This window comes from Phalacrocorax carbo, chromosome 6 (genome assembly GCF_963921805.1).
Source record: "Phalacrocorax carbo chromosome 6, bPhaCar2.1, whole genome shotgun sequence".
In the NCBI taxonomy this organism is placed as follows: domain Eukaryota; kingdom Metazoa; phylum Chordata; class Aves; order Suliformes; family Phalacrocoracidae; genus Phalacrocorax; species Phalacrocorax carbo.
Window position 1 is genome coordinate 37,533,113 of NC_087518.1, and position 18,952 is coordinate 37,552,064.

Consider the following 18,952-nt stretch of genomic DNA (forward strand, 5'->3'; position numbering starts at 1 on the left):
GTGAAAGCCAGTTAGAACAAAAATATCCTTAACAAAACGACAGAAACACACAAGTATCAGAACTCATTTGAAGTAGTAAAATCCTAGGGAATAAGCAAGAAAAAAAGGGAATGTTACTTTTCAACATGAGGACCTCAGCAAGGAAATAAACCAGAACTGAACAAGACTCATTTCTGTGCGCTGTGGTAGCAAGCTTTATACACCTGCCATGCATTATACTGCAGAAACTGATTCTGCTTTAATACGTAGCTTTAAACTGTTATTTGGAAGAGCAGTAACCTTAAGAAACCCTCAAAAGCAAAAAAGAACCACGCACACCCAAAACCCACTACTATACATTCAGAAGTACCTGAATTTTTATTGTGCTTTCCTTAATTTTGTGAAACCTCTTCTTTTCAATGAATCCTCTGACTCTAGCCTGCACAATGACAATGTTCCTCCGGGTCTGTAAGTAAGTTGTTCTTTGGTATTTAACAGTCAGGTGGGATCGGTAGCATCGTTGTAAGACAACCGCTGCTTTTTTATAGCGTGTATACTGTGATTTTGTTTTATGCATTAAGAAATAGGCTTGTAACTTAATAGCTGCTCTTCTAAGTTGAATAAATTTTCTTCGCTGCACAGCCATCTGAAGAAAAGACTGAATCTTTCTTGCAGCTCGTATGTGTCTTGCTATTTTTCTTGCTTTCATGCCACGGAAGGCAGACTGAATAATTACTACTGCTTGTCTTCGAGCAGAATACTCTGCTTTCTGTAAACGAGCCCTGTGACATGCCCTGTACCACCTCTGAATAGCAACTGTTGAACTCTGAATTAATTTATAGCGAGTCCTTGTTCTTTGGCATCGGAACATACTCTGGATCTTTATTGCTGCTGCTTTCTTTTCAAGAAAACGCCTCCTTTCTACGCACATTTGTAAGAACGATTGTATGCACCGTGCAGCAACATTGGTTTTATACAACTGCCTAGCTTTTTTAGCACGAAAAGAGGATTGAAGGCAAATGACTGCCTTTTTTATTTTTGCATAGTTTTCCATGTCAGCTTTTTTTGCCATTTTGGCTCTGAACCTTTGCTGTATAACTCTGACAGCCCAGCACAACTGTTTGTAACGTCTATGTTGTACGTACATGCGATAACTAGACTGTATTACAATTGCTGAAACACACATGATTTTCAGTTTCTGTCGTTCCTTCATGCCTCTATACGATGCTTGAATAACGAGAACAGAATTCTTCATTGCCAGATACTTCTTTCGCTGACTCTTTCCTTTAATGTAGGATCGATAGTAGTTCTGTATAACAACAGCTGCTATTCTCCTATTTTGATGGGACCTTCTAGTCCTGTGCATTCTGTAGGCTGACTGTATTGTACTAGCAGCTAAATGCATACGCTCAATACTCTTCCGCTCTCTGATACCTCTATACACAGCCTGTATATGAATAGTTGCTCTGCGAAGAGAAAGATACTCCAAAGTATGCTGTCTCGACAGAACCAAAGCTCTGTATCTTCTCTGAAAGACTAGAGTAGCTGCTTTAAGAGAGAGATATCTCTGACGTTCTCTAAAAGCTTTAAAGTTTTTCTGAATAACAACAGCAGCACAGTGCATTTCCCGATGTTGTTTTTTTGTTTGCATACGTCGAAAAGCCTTCTGAATACAAGTTACTGCTTTCTTTACTGATGAGTAATGCTGCACTGCAATTTTCTTTAGGTTATTAGCTCTGTACCTCTTCTGTATTAGCTGGGTTGCCCACTGAACTTTCCTGTAACGGCAGTACTGCCTATACATTCGGTAGTTTCTCTGTATTATAAGTGCTGCCTCGTGTCTTTTCTTCAAGAAGCATCTTGTTTTCCTTCCTCTGTAGGCAGCCTGAAGAACTACAACAGAATTGTACAGTTTTAAGTATATTTCTCTCACACGCTTCCCTTCCCTGTAAGCACGATAATGTCGCTGTATGGTTACTGAAGCAAGCCTGACAGCTTGATAAGAAATGTAAATTTTACGCATTTTTAATGTGGCTTGAATAACTGCAGCAGCTTGATGCATCTGCTCCATTTTTTTTCTTACTACAAAGCCTCTATAGACAGACTGTATGGTAACAGCAGCATTACAGAAAGAGAGATACTTTTGACGTTGAATTCTTGCTAGTTTTGTTGCTCTGTATTTTCTCTGAATTACAATAGCAGCTGTCTTAATGGAAAGAAAACGTTTTCTTTCGAGAAAAGTTCTAAACCTTCTTTGAATAAGCTCAGCTGATTCACTCATAACTCTTATAAGTCTTCTTGTTTTCATGCCACGGAATGCAGCCTGGATACGAAGTGTCGCACTTTTCATAATCATATAGTTGTGAACTTGCGTATCTCGCTCCTTACAAGCGCGGAACCACTGCTGGATCTGCCTCGCTGCCAGCAACAGTTTTCTGTAATCCCTCTGTTGTTTGCACATTCGATAATAAGACTGTATCATTGCTGCTGACCGATGCATAGTTTTTAAGTCTTGTCGAACCTTCATGCCTCTATAGGCAGCCTGAAGGATAACAACAGACTTCTTTAGCTCCAAGTACTTTTTACGTTGTACTTTGCCTAAACAAAATGCTCTATATCGTCTTTGAATTATAATTGCTGCCATTCTCATTGCCCAATATTTTATGTTCATGCGATGCATCTTGAATGTGGCTTGGATACAAATAGCTGCTTGATGCATACTGCGAATTTGCCGTCTAACTCTTACACCTCTATAAATTGCCTGCATTTTGACTGTGGCTTTTTTTAAAGACAAATATTTCTGCTTTTGACATTTAGCATGCATAATTGCACGATAATGCCTTTGAACTAAAATAGCTGCAGTTCTAAGTCTCTCATAGTCCTTTTTGATCCGGTAAGATTTGAAGGCAGTTTGTATAGTTTGAGCAGCTTTGTTTAGTTTGCTCATTTGTTTCCTCACAGTCATGCCACGGTAAGCAGACTGCAAAACTAATACGGCTGCCTTTGTTTTTAGATAAGTTGCACGTTGGGCTTTTTTCATACAGTAAGCTCTGAAGTATTTCTGAATCACTAGAGTGGCTTGTCTTAGTTTCTTATATTTTAGTTGATTTATATGCATTCTGTAATAGGACTGAATAACTGTTGCAAGATTTTGTTTCTTTTGAATTGTTTTTCTCACAGTTTTCCCCCTCCATATTGCCTGAAGACGAACTACAGATTTACGCAGCTGAACATATTCTTGCCGCTGTTTCTGGCCTATAACGCTGGCTCGGTAGTGCTTTTGGATAGTTAGCACAGCACGGTTCATAAGTCTGAATTTTTTCAGAGCCATGAATTTTCTGAAGGCAGACTGTATCTTAGTAGCAGCAACATGCTGTCTTTGAATCTGCTTTCGTACCTTCCAGACACGAAAAGCTGCTTGTAAAGAAAGCACCGCTGCTCTTGTCCGTAAGAAGTTCAGTCGTTGCCTGTTACCAGTCTTGTAAGCTCTGTACCTCCTCTGAATTACAACGGAGGCCTGAACCATTGCCTTATATTTTATTCTTGCAGCATGAGCTCTAAAAGCAGCCTGAATTTTAATAGCAGCTCTATATTCAAGTTTAATGTTTTTGCGTGCTTTATAACCCCTGTAGGCTGCCTGTAAGCACACAGCTGCTTTTTTAAGTTGTAAGAACTCCTGCCTCTGACACAGTTGCTTTTTATATGCACGATAATGTTTTTGAATGACAACAGTAGCACTATAGATGCTTAAATAACATTGCCTGTCCCTTTTCATTCTGTAGCGTGCCTGGAGAAATATTGCAGTCTCCTTCCACCTTTGTATTTGTTTCCTGACAAGGTAGCCTCGGACTACAGCTTGAATTCTTATGCAAGCTTCTTTCAATTTCCTATAATCCTCTTTAAGTTGAAGAGCATATCTGAGAGACCGATACCGTCGCTGGACATAAAGTGTTGCCTCCCTTAATGCACAATATTGTTTATGTGCTTGCCTCATCTTCACAAAAGCTTGGATCTTCACTGTTGCATCTTTCAAGTTTTTAAATCTCTTCCGGGCAATATAAGCACGGTAACTTGACTGAATTTTTATTACAGACCTCAATATGCGAGCCTCTTTCCTAGCTTCCATTCCTCTGTAGGCAGACTGTAGGACAATAGCAGCCAGACGCATCCTCTGGAAAGAAGCAGCTGCTTTTTTAGAAGTGACATGTGCCCTATACCATGTTTGAACTACAGAAGCAGCATTTTTAATCTCTTTGTATCTTTTTACTTGTTGGTATTTTCTCACATGTGACTGCAACATAGTAACAGATTTTTTTAATTGTATAAATCTTAGTTTCTCTTTTTTCATTCTCCACAGTGATTGAACAACACGAACTGCTTTTGTTTGCCTGTATAGTTTCCGTGCCTTCATGCCTCTAAAAGCAGCTTGGAGAACTATCACTGCTGCTCGCTTTTGCAAATAGTACTCTCTTTCAATTTTTCCTAGTCTATAAGCTCTGTAATACTGCTGAATTGTCACTATTTTTGCCCTGTGTTCCTGGTAAATACGCCTAGCCAGCTGGCACTTGTACCAAGCCTGAATCTTGATAACACTTTGCTTAATATGTAGATACTGCTTCAGATCTCTGTGCATCCTGTACCAAGACTGTATGACAAGGGCAGCCCTCTTCCTTTCCGCCAGTTTTGAAGATTGCCACTTTCGAAAATAAGCCTGAAGCACTAAAGTTGCTTTAATTTTCTGTTGAATTTTGCATTTTCTCCATCTTCTGAATGCAGACTGAATAGTAAGTGCTGAAGACTTTAAGATTTCATATCTTTGCCGATCTTTTTTTGCCAACTTAGATGCACGCAGATGTCTCTGAATTGTAACAGTAGCCCAAACAATCCGTTTATATGCAGCAACAGACTTCACCATCCTTATCCTTGCTTGTACAAAGATAACATAGTATCTCAGATGTAAATATCTTTTCCTAGCAGAGTATCTCCTCCAATAAGCCTGCAGGAAAAAAGCATAAAATTTAGTATTTTCTTCATGGTACCTTGAGTTAAGCCTAAATTTGAGACCTACTGACCTCAGACTTTTTAAGATTTTTTTATTCCTACTTAATCCCTAGGAAGATAAACACAGATATCTACATTAAAAAAAAAAAAAAAAAAGCCAAATGCTTGAATCATTGCTTTTTTAAAGCATTTTAAGCTCTGGGGAAAGAGCTAAAATTTGCCCTGGCAACAAAAGATTTACTTTTAAATTATTTGATAAATCAGCAGTTCTTTAATCTCCATTAAAAAAAAAGTCTTAAGAATGTAATATTTAGATTTGGGTGATACTGGGGAAAGCATCTTGAGGCACTGGATGAAGTGGCCAGCTACCATTTGGTAAATAATGTCTGCTATTCTGAACATGCCCACTGCAGGTGTCATAACACTAGGAGAGTATTTTTCTGTTGTTTGGTTTTGTTTTTTTTTTTTAAAGCTTCTTCAGTAATGTTCCGCAGCTGCAAAGAGACAAGCCCACACAATCTGATCAGTCCTTACGCTGACTGATTAAGGTCCAGTGTTTTAATGTTCATGGTACACCAAAATATTCACTAATTGTCAATTTAGCAGCACATTACCATTTCTCTCTGAAGACAGGAAGTTACCAAAACATCTCATCACATTTTCATGAAGATATCAGTTACTGCAAGCAAAATAAACGACCCTGAGCAAGCCCTGCTCTTACAGGTTTCAGAGGGTTTCCTTGCTCTGTAATCTCACTTTAGATCATATTACCTGAATGACTATGGCAGATTTACTTCTGGCTTCCTCCAGTTTTGTCTTTTTCAGATTTAAAAAAATCATCCTGGCTAAGCATCTTCTCCAGTGCTTCTGGATGAAAACTGCTGCATTCACTTTCTTCAGAATGCATCGATGAGACAAGAAGTTTAATGCAGATTTTTGAATTATCCGAGCAGCTCTGTCTCTTTCCTGCAAGTGAATTTCCACTGAACAGTTAGGATTAGAATTTTCAGTCAAGTTTCGAATGTATTAGAATAACTAATGTAAAGGAGCCCCAAAACATTAGGCTTGTTGATGAAAAAACCTACACAAATATAACCTCTGCCCACCTTGTACAGCACAGATTCTTCAAATATTTTTCAGCTGAACACTGTTCTAAAATAGAAAAATATGTATATCTCAGACACAGTGGTGGCATTTATCAACCTTAATGGTGTCATAGTTTTAAAACTATCACAAGATCTGGTGCAACTACCAGAAAAGCAAGAAAAAAAAAACTTATCAGAACGCACAAAACTCAAAACACTGGTGAAAGTTTAGCTCCTGAATAAAAATATTAAATCCATGCAGAAGTTTAGTTACTCTTTTCATCTTGTAGGCATTAATAGGAATCAAAAATTAACTAGCCCCTTTTCATTTTAAGGAACCGGTGCAACTATGTTACATTTGAAATATTGGGAAAAGGGCTTAAGAGGAGACACGCTCCAATCAGAACACAAAAGAAAGAACAGTAGCCTTTAAACAAATATAATTATTTCAGAAGACAAGCAAAATTGGTTTTTTAGTAGATTTCACTAAAGAAGGGCATATATTTTGATAATAAAACCAGTACTCGTTATTTTAAATGCCAGTATTATTCTAATATACTCCAAAAAGTAGATTTAAATTCTTTATTTAGTATTTTTCAAAGTAGAAACTATGAATATTGCACAGGCAAAGAGTACCTGAGAGAGTTTCAGCTCCCTTTTTAGCCTGTAATTCCTCCAAGCAGACTGAATTAACCGAGCAGCTCGAGTTTCTTGCCGAAGATCTAGAAGTCGCGAACACAGAAATGATACGTAGGTAATAACAACCTATATAAACAGAGAACACAGTAAGTTAAGGGCTATACAGAAGAGCAGGTCGTATCACAGGAGAGCAGAATATGTTTACATCAACTCTAAAGGCATCTTACCTTCTCATCAGGAATTGTATTTGACATGTCTGAGTGATGAACCATTGCTGGTATTCCACCTAGGTCAGAAACTGCAGCATTGATCAGCTGGAAGTTTTTCCTTTCATTTTCCAGGAGTTCCTTGTATAGGACTGAGGCACTTACAGCTTTGTAAAGAGAAAAAGTTTTTCAAATCAAATTGTGCCTATAAGAAATAGATTTAATGTTAATTTCCGTGCATCAGATAACTCACTTTGGTCAAACGTTCCTTCCATAACATTTAGAGAAGTATCAGACTCTGAAGAGGATGAGGAGGAAGAGTTTAGTCCCACTGTACGTGTTCTTGAGCATTCTACTGTTTGAGTTGTACGTTGGCACACAGCTTCCAAAGGCACGTAACTTGGATGATAGTGATGGATCAAATGACATAATACTCTACCATCTGAGAAACACACTGTGAAATTTTCCACCTGTTAAATAAATGCAGCAAGAGACAAGTTCCTTGAATTTCTGTTACCAGTTAACTGGTATAAACCAGATATAGATTTTGTTATTGTGTATCCTTGAAAGTGATCATGGGCTTTTTTTTTTTTTTTGAGCAAAAAAAAATTATGAAATTAATTCTTCCTTTGAACATTCACTGTGTAGTACCATACTGCTGTGAGAAACCAGAAACAAAGATGTGTGAATCACTATACAGTGACACTCCAATGGAAATATTTAAGAAACCAAAAAGACAGCAATCTTTCTACCAAAGGATTCCCAAGAAACTTCTGTAGATACCTTTACATTAGGTATTCAGTGTAGAAATAAGCTCTGAACTTGCATCAGTCTCAAGTGCTCTATCTTGCCCTTCATCAAAAATAGCAGGTGTGACTGTATTCTGACCAGAGACAAGTCTCTGAACAGGGCTTCCCTTCTTGGAAGGAAGAAACAAAATGTCCCTTCTAAACAAACATCTCTGAGGAGATGAATCCCCCTTATGCCAAACATTAGTTTAATTCTCATGGTTCCTATAAATGGTGACAATTTTATGTACAAATACTTTTAAGATGAATGCCTGTTAAAACAACTCAAACAACTCCATATTCCAGCAGAAACGTTGTCTTTTTAAAAAGGCATTTTTATGCATAAGACTAACTGGAAGGAGAGATCTTTGTTCAAATTTGTTTAAAAAGACAGCTGCAGTTAAACCCACAGAAAGACAGTTACTTCAAATCAGATTAAACAAGTCCAGAAGGATATTTAAAATCAATTACTACTGGCTGCTGCTGCATATTTGGTAGTTTGAAGAATTCTGCTCTATAAAGAATAAGCATTCTTATGGCAACAAAAGATGTCTTTGCTGAAATGTACAAAAACTATTTACCTTGATATTGTAGAATCCACAAACAGCATTAACCCATGCCATCAGCAGCTTCACATTTTCACTGTAACTTTCAGGTGAGGGGTTATTGCTATCGTATTCTTGTACTCTACAATGATTTGGAAAAGCCTTGTGAGCACCCAATTGTGTTTTTCGTTTGTGTGCATTCTTTAAAAACTCAATTTCTTCTTTTAACTGTTCCATGTTAAGAAAAACATCCACCTATTAGGAAGAAAAAAAAAAAAAGATTATTTACATCACCAACAGTCGGACATGTCATGTATTATAGCAGCTGGACACAGAGGCTTTAGATATGGCATTTTAAAGAGAAACTACTCTCACTATTTAGCAGTACCTGCCACACTGAATCAGTAGTGGGTAACCTGGACTTGTCAGCACAGATGGCAGTGTCCAATACAAATTGCTTCCGATAAAAGAAGCTAAACCCACTCTTCCACTGTTCTGTGTAAAAACAGTTACTTCATTAGTTAATAGTTGGGGTAAACAAGGAAATTCCCTGGAACAGCCTGTGTAATTTCACCATTGTTGTTTCCTCTGAAAGTATTTCAGAATCTTGCCTGCATTTCTACCGAGTCTATGTACCATTCCTCCTCATTTAAGCTTCAATAAAGCTGCTGCTCATGGAAATTATTTCTTTAATCAAAAGCAATGCAACCGTGACACATGCATACAGGAGGAAGATAAATACTCAATACCGTAGCAGTAGTTAAATAACAAAATAGTTACATGTGATTTTTATTATGTTCTTCTGGCTTTCTGATAGTTCTGTGGCTATAGCCTTTGAAATCCTTGCTTCAGTGAAATTCCACCTCAGCCTGTATCTTATTTTACCACTCATACTTGATGTTCCTTCCAACTGGATTTATCAGCTGGATACTTATTTTCAAGACTATCCAACTCAATTTAACTCTTAGGACCATATTAAAAAAAACCCAAAACAAACAAAAACAACCGCACAGAAAACTATTTTTGCTTCCTCTACCAATGTTTTCCAGTTGCTTTGAAATGCCATTGCAATAATGCCTAAGAAATCGTCATTCTCATGAAAATCGTCATTTTCAAGAACGTTTCTTCAAATTGACCATTTCAGACAAATGGAAGAAAGTAGATCTACAGCTTCAGAGCTTACTCTATAATTGTCTCTCAGTGTAACCTCAGAAAGACCTTTTCAGTAGGAGCTTACTAGCATTTTGAGACGAACATTATTTTACTTTTAATTATCCATTTTGTTAGCTTTTGTGTTTATGTCGTATGCCAATTTTTCCAAAAACTTTTATGTGTATAAGAAAAAGTACAGATAAAATGTTACCTAAACTATATTGTTATGGAACAGTTAGCAAATTTAGGTAAAGTTTGCATGGCACTTTGAACATACAAAGCAGATCATTTCACAGCCTAAAATTTGATTAGTAGATACTTTCACAGACAACAAATATTCCTGGAGGACTGGTGTTTTCATTATCACCCATTTGTAAATCATAACAAACAAACAAAATAAATAATTGAATGTACCTGGAAGGCAAATACAATTTTCCACAGGAGTGCTAATGTTCGTTCTCTGTGTCTATCCACAATATCCCTGGAGTCAATTGAAGCACCTATCAAATAAAACAAGGAATTAAACTGTGCACTAGTACTCCAATGCACTTAGAACAACCCTGATTTCTAGGCCTTACCATTTTCATCTTTCAAGTGAATTCCTCGCTCTTTGAGGACATTAAGAACAATGTCAACATTATGCATCTTCTGTAGACGACTTATTGCAGGAACTCTCAGTTGTTTTGAAAGATTCCAGTTTTTGGTGAGAAGTTCCATTGTTCTCCTAACAAAAGGAATTTCACAGTTTAACACCTTTGCTGAGCTCATATTAAGTATTATACAGAAGAAAATAAATAGTTCAAAATAATTATGTATCAACGCACACAAGACGAATACCACATTGTAAGTCCACAGCCAGATTTGTTACGGCAAAATCAAATTCATCAAGTGGAGTTTGAATATGACTGACGGGTAGTCCTAAGAAACCAAGATGGCGGCAAAGGTCACCTTCACCACTGAGAAAGTCCCGAGAAAATGCAAGCAGAAGGTCTTTGCTAGCCTAAACAAACAAACAGACAGGAACATAATCTTAACACTTCAATATTTGTCAAGCAGAATACAATTTTCATCCCTTGTCCCCCATATTGCATTCCATATTTCCTGCCTAATACTTAATTTTTTATAAAATTTTCATCATACCTGGCTACTACGTCACTGAAAGCACAACCAAATTCAGGAATACTTTTTTCTCAGTCTTTCTGTCTGCCTAGTACAAACCCAAGAAAAAAGTTATTTTATTTGAGCTTAACATATTTGTTAATCAAAGCCTTTGCATGACAGATGCTGCATAGTCTTTCTTATCACAGCAAAATAACAGAAAAAATTAACAGAAAATACCAAACTGACTTGCAGTTTAAGATCAGCTGCAGTATGCTAGAGTAATATTTAAAAATAATGTAGAAGTTCAGCTTTAGAGAGGGAAGTCAGGTAACACAATATAGTTAAGTCCTTCCTACAGGATGAACACCTCAAAATTTTCTTTGGAACTCCTTTACATGACCATGAGGTGACATGTTGAGAATGTTCGTGCAAAAGGCTGAACAGTCAAGACTTGTTAAAGAAAAGTAGATAGTCAGATTTAAAAAAAAACAACAAACCTACATTGACTCTTAGGAAAATATTGGAAGGAGACATCAAATCACAGCTCTCTAGCTCTTTTACCTTGAACTCTGCATCCTTACAAAAGAGGCAAGGGTCATGGTCAATCATTCTGGACCGTTTGGCACAATCCAGAAAGCAAACTAACAACAGCAATTTTTTCAGTGTGAATTTTGACAAAGCTTCTTCGTGACCTAAAACAAAAAAAAGCCATTAAGTGATAGGTTATTTTAGCACTTAATTTTTTGAACTAGTTTTTGGAAGTAATAGTTACCTTCTCGGTAAAGGTGTGGCACCGTGGGATGTCTGTATTCAGCTGCAATGTCAGGGTTCCAAAGCAAGCGATTAAGGATAAATATTGCTAAACCTGTAACATCACTATTACTCTCCAAAGCTATCAGTTCTCCATAAACAGTCTAATATGAAACGAAGGGGAGAAAGCAGAACCATTAAAAATTACCTTAAATACTATGAGGGTTTTTTTTTAATAACATACATTACTGAAATTCTGAAGTAGTCACTGGTAATTAGTTACTAAAAATCAGTTTTTCAGATCAGTCACCGACAGATAAAACCAAAGGAAATTTCAGGACATCCAGTCTCATCTCAACATGTATGATCATCTGCACCTGAGCAATCAACCAGGAACCTTCAGAAGACAACCACATTTTCCTCCAGTTCAGTAAAGAGTGAAATTGATATGAAACTGCTTTTGTGTTATTGGTCAGGGAGCTAACTTCCACTTTCCTTGATTAAGTATTTTCCTTTGTAATAAGGTAAGGACTTTTTTAAAGCAAGTCTGTTGTAACAATTTAAGAGATGCAAACACGCTATAACAGAATTGAACGTACCTGAATTAGTAAAGCAGACAATACAAACCCAAAACATCCCCTACTAAAAAAAATTGCTAGATGTTCTTTAAAACTTTGTATAGACCATACATTCGGCACTTACCTCTAGACCTATACGCAGCCACAAAGGGTTGTAAGATAAAAGCCAGTTAAGGACTTTCTGCCTCTCTCCTGCAAGAGAGCAACTTGTAATATTACATCCAACAAACACTTCCTATTATAGAAAAAATTTCTATTGACCAATTTTAGATTAAATTGACTTTGTGTGCAAGTCATCCTTTTTCTACTTACAAGAGAAGATGCAAAGTTTTAGTATTCTTACCTACATCTTTCCAGAGGTGTCTGTCTCCCCGAACTAGCAAACGCCTAGTTTCAATCTCAACTTCCAGCTTCTTAATAGCTTTAACCATTGTTTCAGATGTAAACAAACGGCAAGCATCACGTCGTAACTTATTCAGCTTACGATGAGCCGTATAGGCTTTTAAAGATGCTTCATCTTTCGTTGGTGCTTTAGGAACACTGATTTTATGATGGTTCTCTTCTCCCAAGATAAGAGCAGCTGCATTTACTGTTTAAACATACACGAAAAGTATACATTTGCATCCTAAGTAAAGATAGCTTTGCCCAGCTCATTTATCTTTTTCCTCTCTAAGTTCATATTTCGTTATTTTCCTTCTGACTAATAATTTTATCCCTCAGGAAGCTTATCAGCTGTTGCACTAAACATATTGCCAACTACATGTATATTAGCCGAATATTTAATATAAGAATGCTTATTTCATAAGTGAGCAGTACTAGGAATTCAGTTTTAAGATCAATTGTACCATCTTCAATATTTTAGATTGAAGCTAAAGATAGAGGAAAAGGTACGTTACCATCATTTTAGAAAAGTGACAGCTATAGTATTTTTCAGCAGGTAGGGATTCCCCACTCAACACCCACTAAGAGTGGTGCAGCTACAGCCTGTAGTGTGCATTTCTTGTTGCAGAGCACACTCCCCATTGGGGTGTGTGGTATGCTGTGCTTGGTGTGAGCAAGTGTGCCATCCACACTAATCACAAAGGGAAAATGTGACTCTGAAAATGGTTAGATGGTTATAAAATTCTGCTGGGATGGAGAGCACTGTCTCCAATGTAAGAACTGCTTTTGGTTTAGCATTTTCCATATTCTCTAGCATAACCACCACTGAAATACACTACCAAATATTTGGTTTATGCTTAACACAGTATTAAGTCAAAGGCTGAAAAGAGAAACACAGGTAACACATAAAAATTAAAAACCAAAAATCTTCTCTTATCCAAGAGCTTAATGTTACACAAACTAAAGTGACAAGGTGGGACTAATATTAAGATAGTATTGCTTACTATTAATTAAAAATTATATAACATACTTATTAATATTAAGAACATCAAAAGGCAAAGTAAAAATTCATGTACTCATACCTTGTGAGATGTTTGTTTTTACCCTGAAGTCATCAGGGGTAAGTACAAAATTTAACCACCAGGTAAAACCTCGTTGCTGCTTCTCCTTCCAACGTTCATCATAAAACATGTTTTTAGCAGCAAAAGGCATTGGGTGCCTAGGGATTACTTAAAAAAAAAAAAAGATTAAGTCTCTGCAGTTCTTGAAGTGTTTGATAACCAACATACATTTCATTGTGGAAAGGATTAACATTTGACATTCCATTTAGCACTATAGCAGAAAAAGGAAAATTGTTAGAATCTTCAGTAACTTGAAGATCAGCCACCATTAAATAAATTTCAGCCACTTACACAATAACTTAATCATGGATTAAGTCATTAAAGCACTAGACCAAGGACAAAATTTCTAGAACCCAGGCCATTTTTAATGGGCAAAACCAAGCTGAGTTGGATTACATCCAGGAAGAACTATTCTATAGATGCATTTTTCTGATCATATCAACTTAGTATTATTAGCTCTGCAAAATCAGTATCTCTTTGGTAAGAAGTTTTCTCCTAGGTATTCTGTTGTTGTGTTAAAATGTTGCCAGATACTGAAGAGGCATTTCACTGATAACCATCAGTCAGTTGGGAATATATCTGTAATGCAGCTTTTACAATTACAAGCAAAACTGGAGGAAAGTAGTATTGACCTTCAGCTGGCCATGCATTGCAACCAATTCTCTTACGAATAGTTGAAATGGAACATGAAAGGTTACAAATATTTTTCTACTAGATATTGATTCATTGTAGGTACAATCTTCTATTTCATCTCAACTCTAACCAGAAGGGTCTTACCAATCACTACCAGTTCAGCAATTGTGACATTCAGTTCAGCGCAGACTGGTTTACTACATACCAGAGATCTGCCTACCTGTTTTCAGTGGTTTCACAAACGTCAGGTGAGACTGAGCCAATCCAGGGATAGGTTTACTAATTCTGTTGGTAGTTTTAGATGCTTGCTGGAGTGAAGAACCTACAAGCATTAACACACAAATATCAACAACAAATATGTCAATGAAAGTTAACGTATTAAGGTTCATATCACTTATAAAGCATGGGAATAGAGTAACTCCCAATGAACCCATACATAATACCAATACTCTCCTGTTAATGGCAAAAAGTTAAGCAAACCAGTTTGACTAAAATTAAAAAGGAAAAACGGTTGAGTAAATAAGTGCTATTGTATTTCACAGGTCTTTCACATACTAAGGAAACGTACTGTTTGCAATTCATTATCATATGGCTAGAAACACTAAACTAATTGGTTCATTCATTAGAACACATGAAAGTGTGTATTCTATGAGGGGTAAGTAGTATGACTTTTTAGGGCTTGACACCTTTTCCCAGTTAGATTGCATACTACATTGATACCCATTTCAGAGCAGCCTGACTTGTGCTAGTTTAGGCATTAATGTAGAAACCACATAGTGGTAGAAGGACTCGAATAAAACACAAGGAAGAAATACAGATCTAGGCATTCTGAATGCTCAACATGCAAAAATACACACTTTTAGTGCAATCATTTAGTTATGTTGACACCAAATGAAGGGTTAAAAAAGGATGCTCTTGCAGATGGACTATAGCTGCTGCCTGACACCCCCTGCCAAAACAGTACTTCAGAAACAAAAAAGACAGAGGCCTTAAGTTACTGGTTGCAGTCTCCTGCTTAGCTGAAGTAGTGTTTTTCACAGAACATTCGTATCTAGAGAAGTAAAGCACTCATTCCAATGTCTCATGCACTTCTAATAAGTTTTAAATACATTCTGATAACTTCTAATAAAGTTGGATCTCAAATAGATTAAAGTAACGACAGGCATTTCACAGTTAACTTTTAGTAGTGAAAAATTATTTTTCTTTGTGAAGCCTAAAGACAACGCCTATGAAATTAAAAGAATAACAGGTTCTATTTCTCAAGAAATTGTCAAGAAGAACACAACTCAAAGCTGTCACCATTTTTGTGTTTTACAACAAGGATTAAGAGACCCCAAAGTCACCCTGGGCTCACAGAAAACTTCCTTGTCCAGCCCATCTTTTGTTATCCTAACAGATGAATAGAAATAACCTGGTAGATAACGCATCTTTTCCTGCAGCACTGTTAGTGTGCTATGTTTTTATGCAGACTATCTTAGAAAGCCTGAAATCAAAATGCCTTACTGAAAGCCCCAAATCAAACCTAGATCACAGAGCCGATCATTTGACCTGAAGAAAGCAGCATTTGTTATTTTGATCTGAAAACCATGATGAATTTTTCCTGTTACTTATACTGCAGGGACTACACAAAGATTCTGCAAATTAAATGCTTCTTTCAGTTGCAGGCCCTTATTCTTTTTCTATTCCAGAGAATATTTAGGAACAGAACATTTAGAAAATCCAAAATACATTGAAATACAAGAAGTTAACTTCTTCTGACAGTCAAGCAACAAAGTACTGTCCAACAATAAAGGCAGAAAGATCTACTCGAGGCTGACAACAAGCTAATTACAGACAGTAAAAAGCAGGCAGCGTGAATGGGAATTGGGAACTACATATTTCAAAACACATGACAACAGCAACAGAGTCAAATATTCACAATGGTAAGTGTATGTATAGACACAGATCTCGTGCAGAGAGTAAATTTCTAGTAAATTTGAATTTCATAAAAGGACTCTGCTCAAGAACTGCCAAATACTTTTCCTGTTACCATCGTTAACAAGGTTTACAAAAGAATAAAGTAAGTTTCAAGCCAATTACGTAACAAAAACTGACTTGGTTTTCAAATTTTTAAAATGCAGGTAATATCTAACAAACTGCAAAGGCCTATATTTCAGAGATATGAAATATTCCTGACTGTTATAGTCAGTTCAGTTTGCTACAAATTTCATAATCAAAGGCATCTTTCAGAAAGTGGTAAATGAAGGAAACACTGCTTACCAACTTTTTTTCTCTGCCTTACTCTCTCTTGGTTTGCAGGTTTGAAGGCCGATGGTCTCATAGTAATGCGCGTTTTATTGTCCACACTAGATACAAGAGGTCTTTTCTTTTCTACTTCCACAGGAGCTGTAACTCTATTTTCTGTATACATTTCACTTCCCCTCTTACGGCCCAGAGAAGTGGATCCAGTAGGAGATGCATTTACTTTGTCCTTGTGACACTTATTTTCAGCTGAAATGGGACCTATAACTGGAAGGTGTTTAGATATTTCTGCTTTTGTATGTACAGGCACCACATTAGCACATTCCATTATTGCTTTACTGAGGCACTTTTTAGATTTTGGCTGGAGGGTTTCCATTCTTTTTTCTTCAGCAGCCTCAGGCTTATTTTTGATGACAGTGGCAGAAAGAACTGGACGCTTTTTTGGTTGGTCTCTCTGAGAAGAGTTACGAGCCTGAGGTTCCTCTGTAGAAGGAAAACTGAAGTGATTTTCTTCGGGTTTGTCATAACAAAGTACCTGTGATTCCACATTATGCATCTCAAATACTTCATTTAAGTTGTGTTCTACATGAACACGTGTTTTTGTCTCTATGTCTCCATTTCTTTTCCATTTTGGGGGTAGGAATTTCTTCACAACGTAAGTCTCTGTAGTAGACGATATTAAAGCTGCCTCAAGTTTGGGAGTCTTTGATTGCTTATCTAACAAGCTGTCTTTCACAAATTGATCGGGTGACAGAATGGGAACAGGCTGCTCTATTACATCCATATCCACTTGATAACTGCCATTTACAAAAGAATCCGGACTTAAAATTCTCCTTGTACTTAAAACAGGCACAGATGCCGAATGTTCTGGAGTACAAACTGGTGAGAGGGTATGGTTAAGAATTACTTCACTGTTTGAAATTGGCAGTTGTGCTAACCCAGTAGAACTGCATGCACTTTCAGACTTTAATTCATTGCACTCAACAAATTTATTGACATTACAGCTGTCTATTTCAGGCAGTAACTCTTCATTTACAGCAGCAGCAATATCTGAAAACGTAGTAGATCTTCTCATTGAAAGTGGCGTGCAAACAGTACTACGATGTTCCTCTAGTATTGGTGCAATAGGAGATACAGGCAATTTATTTTCTGAGCCAACAAGAGGGTAATTTTCTGGGGATACACTATTTTGCATTGTGTTCTGATTTTCACACGGCTGAAGTGGGCTTCTAATTCTATCCACCTTCTGGGAGACTTGAAAGGTTTTATTAACATTTTTAAGTTTCAAATTATTTTTTTTAACTTTTCTTGAAACGGATGTTTCTGAAGAGTTTTTCTTTTTTATAGTATCCCAAAGACTCTTCTGAAAAAGAACCATAAAAAGTTAGCTTGCTGACTTTCTACATACTTTTATGTGTAAAAGTGAACATTACTATTCAAAGTCTAAAAATATTATAGAAGGAACACCTAGTCTAAAATTTACCATTAGTTGTTTCCAGGCTTGAAAACAGCTTTTTTGGTGATGTTTTCATTTTATTCTCTAAGCTGTAAAGCACCAGTATTTACTTTTCAACCCAGCTGAAAAATTTTGAAGGCAACAAGCATTCTCGCAGGCAGAATCTTTTATCAATTTTTAATTCTCCTTCATTGAATTTTCTAATAATGCAAACAACACCTGTGTCAGCTGTACAAAAGTAACAGAATGAAGACAGGTAATAAACACATATTTACCTTTTTCTTCAGAGGTTGCTCAGCCACACCCAGGAGCACAGCTTGATGCTTTACTATGCCATTAATAACAAAAGTTACCAGTTCTCGGACTTTTCCTTCTTCTAGCGGTGTCCACGTCACAGAAACAAAAATTCTTTGTCCTGACTATTGGGGAAAAAGAAATGTTTAATACCTAGCACTTAGGTACGCCTATGTAACATCAAAGAGTAATGAAATAAAATGAGAAACAGCATACAGAAGTAACATATATTCTGACAAGGGGAAACAATAACAATTGTTATATGCTTAAATGTTAATTTTTCCCTCTGACAAGTAAATTTAGCAAACTTTGTAAAAAACGTTGTCTTACTAAAAGGATATACACATCTTAATGAAACTATAATGGAAAGCAAGCAAGAACACATAAATATAACACATAGTAGAAAGGACAAGAATTGAATAAAGGTAAGTAGAAGAAATTACATGATTTTTTGCACATATTAACCAAGTAAGTCTTCTAAAGTAATTTTGACACAGTTATATTGGGAGTAACAATCAGAGGTTAATTTTTAGGACCTTAGCTGAATCTAAATACAAGCATCAAATTCTTTAGTCAAATGACCTGCAAAGATGAGATTTGGCACACAAGTTCATTGAATAAAGGTTAAGACACCGCAAGTAAACAAGGAAGTTGTGGCACTGTGTATGACCTGTGTAAAGATTCTCCACGCACAGTGGTCTCTATCAAATCCTTTTGGTGCCCCGCTGATATCAATACTAACAGACCAAACTACGGTTATACCTCAGGCAAAAATGAAAAAGGAAAGTGACTAATCTTTTGAGCATTTAAGAGTTCCAACTCCTCAGGCAGATGCATTTAATGAAAACATACCAATTAATTCAATATGTGCTTATGCACATATACTATGCTGGTCAACAACAGTTAGTATTCATTAATTACTATAGGAAGTGGCTATTCAAATACTTCACAGTGAGAGTCCAGCTTATTTTTATAAGTACATTGTTGCAAGAGATCTCCAGA

The 18,952-nt window shown here is 36.6% G+C and overlaps 1 protein-coding gene across 2 annotated transcripts in view; it reads right to left on the minus strand.

Annotated features, from left to right (window-relative positions):
- ASPM (assembly factor for spindle microtubules) overlaps positions 1–18,952 on the minus strand; it is a 34,074-nt gene that overhangs the window by 13,939 nt on the left and 1,183 nt on the right. For both annotated transcript variants that reach the window (XM_064454756.1, XM_064454754.1), the window contains exons 2-18: positions 17,932–18,075; positions 16,219–17,563; positions 14,180–14,281; positions 13,288–13,434; positions 12,168–12,413; positions 11,949–12,016; positions 11,269–11,410; positions 11,058–11,188; positions 10,220–10,395; positions 9,974–10,119; positions 9,810–9,895; positions 8,280–8,498; positions 7,164–7,380; positions 6,932–7,077; positions 6,702–6,830; positions 5,752–5,946; positions 350–4,975 (exon numbers count right to left, since the gene is read on the minus strand). In XM_064454756.1, coding sequence (XP_064310826.1) covers positions 350–4,975; positions 5,752–5,946; positions 6,702–6,830; positions 6,932–7,077; positions 7,164–7,380; positions 8,280–8,498; positions 9,810–9,895; positions 9,974–10,119; positions 10,220–10,395; positions 11,058–11,188; positions 11,269–11,410; positions 11,949–12,016; positions 12,168–12,413; positions 13,288–13,434; positions 14,180–14,281; positions 16,219–17,563; positions 17,932–18,075 — 8,265 coding nt within the window. The remainder of the gene's footprint in view (positions 1–349; positions 4,976–5,751; positions 5,947–6,701; positions 6,831–6,931; positions 7,078–7,163; positions 7,381–8,279; positions 8,499–9,809; positions 9,896–9,973; positions 10,120–10,219; positions 10,396–11,057; positions 11,189–11,268; positions 11,411–11,948; positions 12,017–12,167; positions 12,414–13,287; positions 13,435–14,179; positions 14,282–16,218; positions 17,564–17,931; positions 18,076–18,952) is intronic.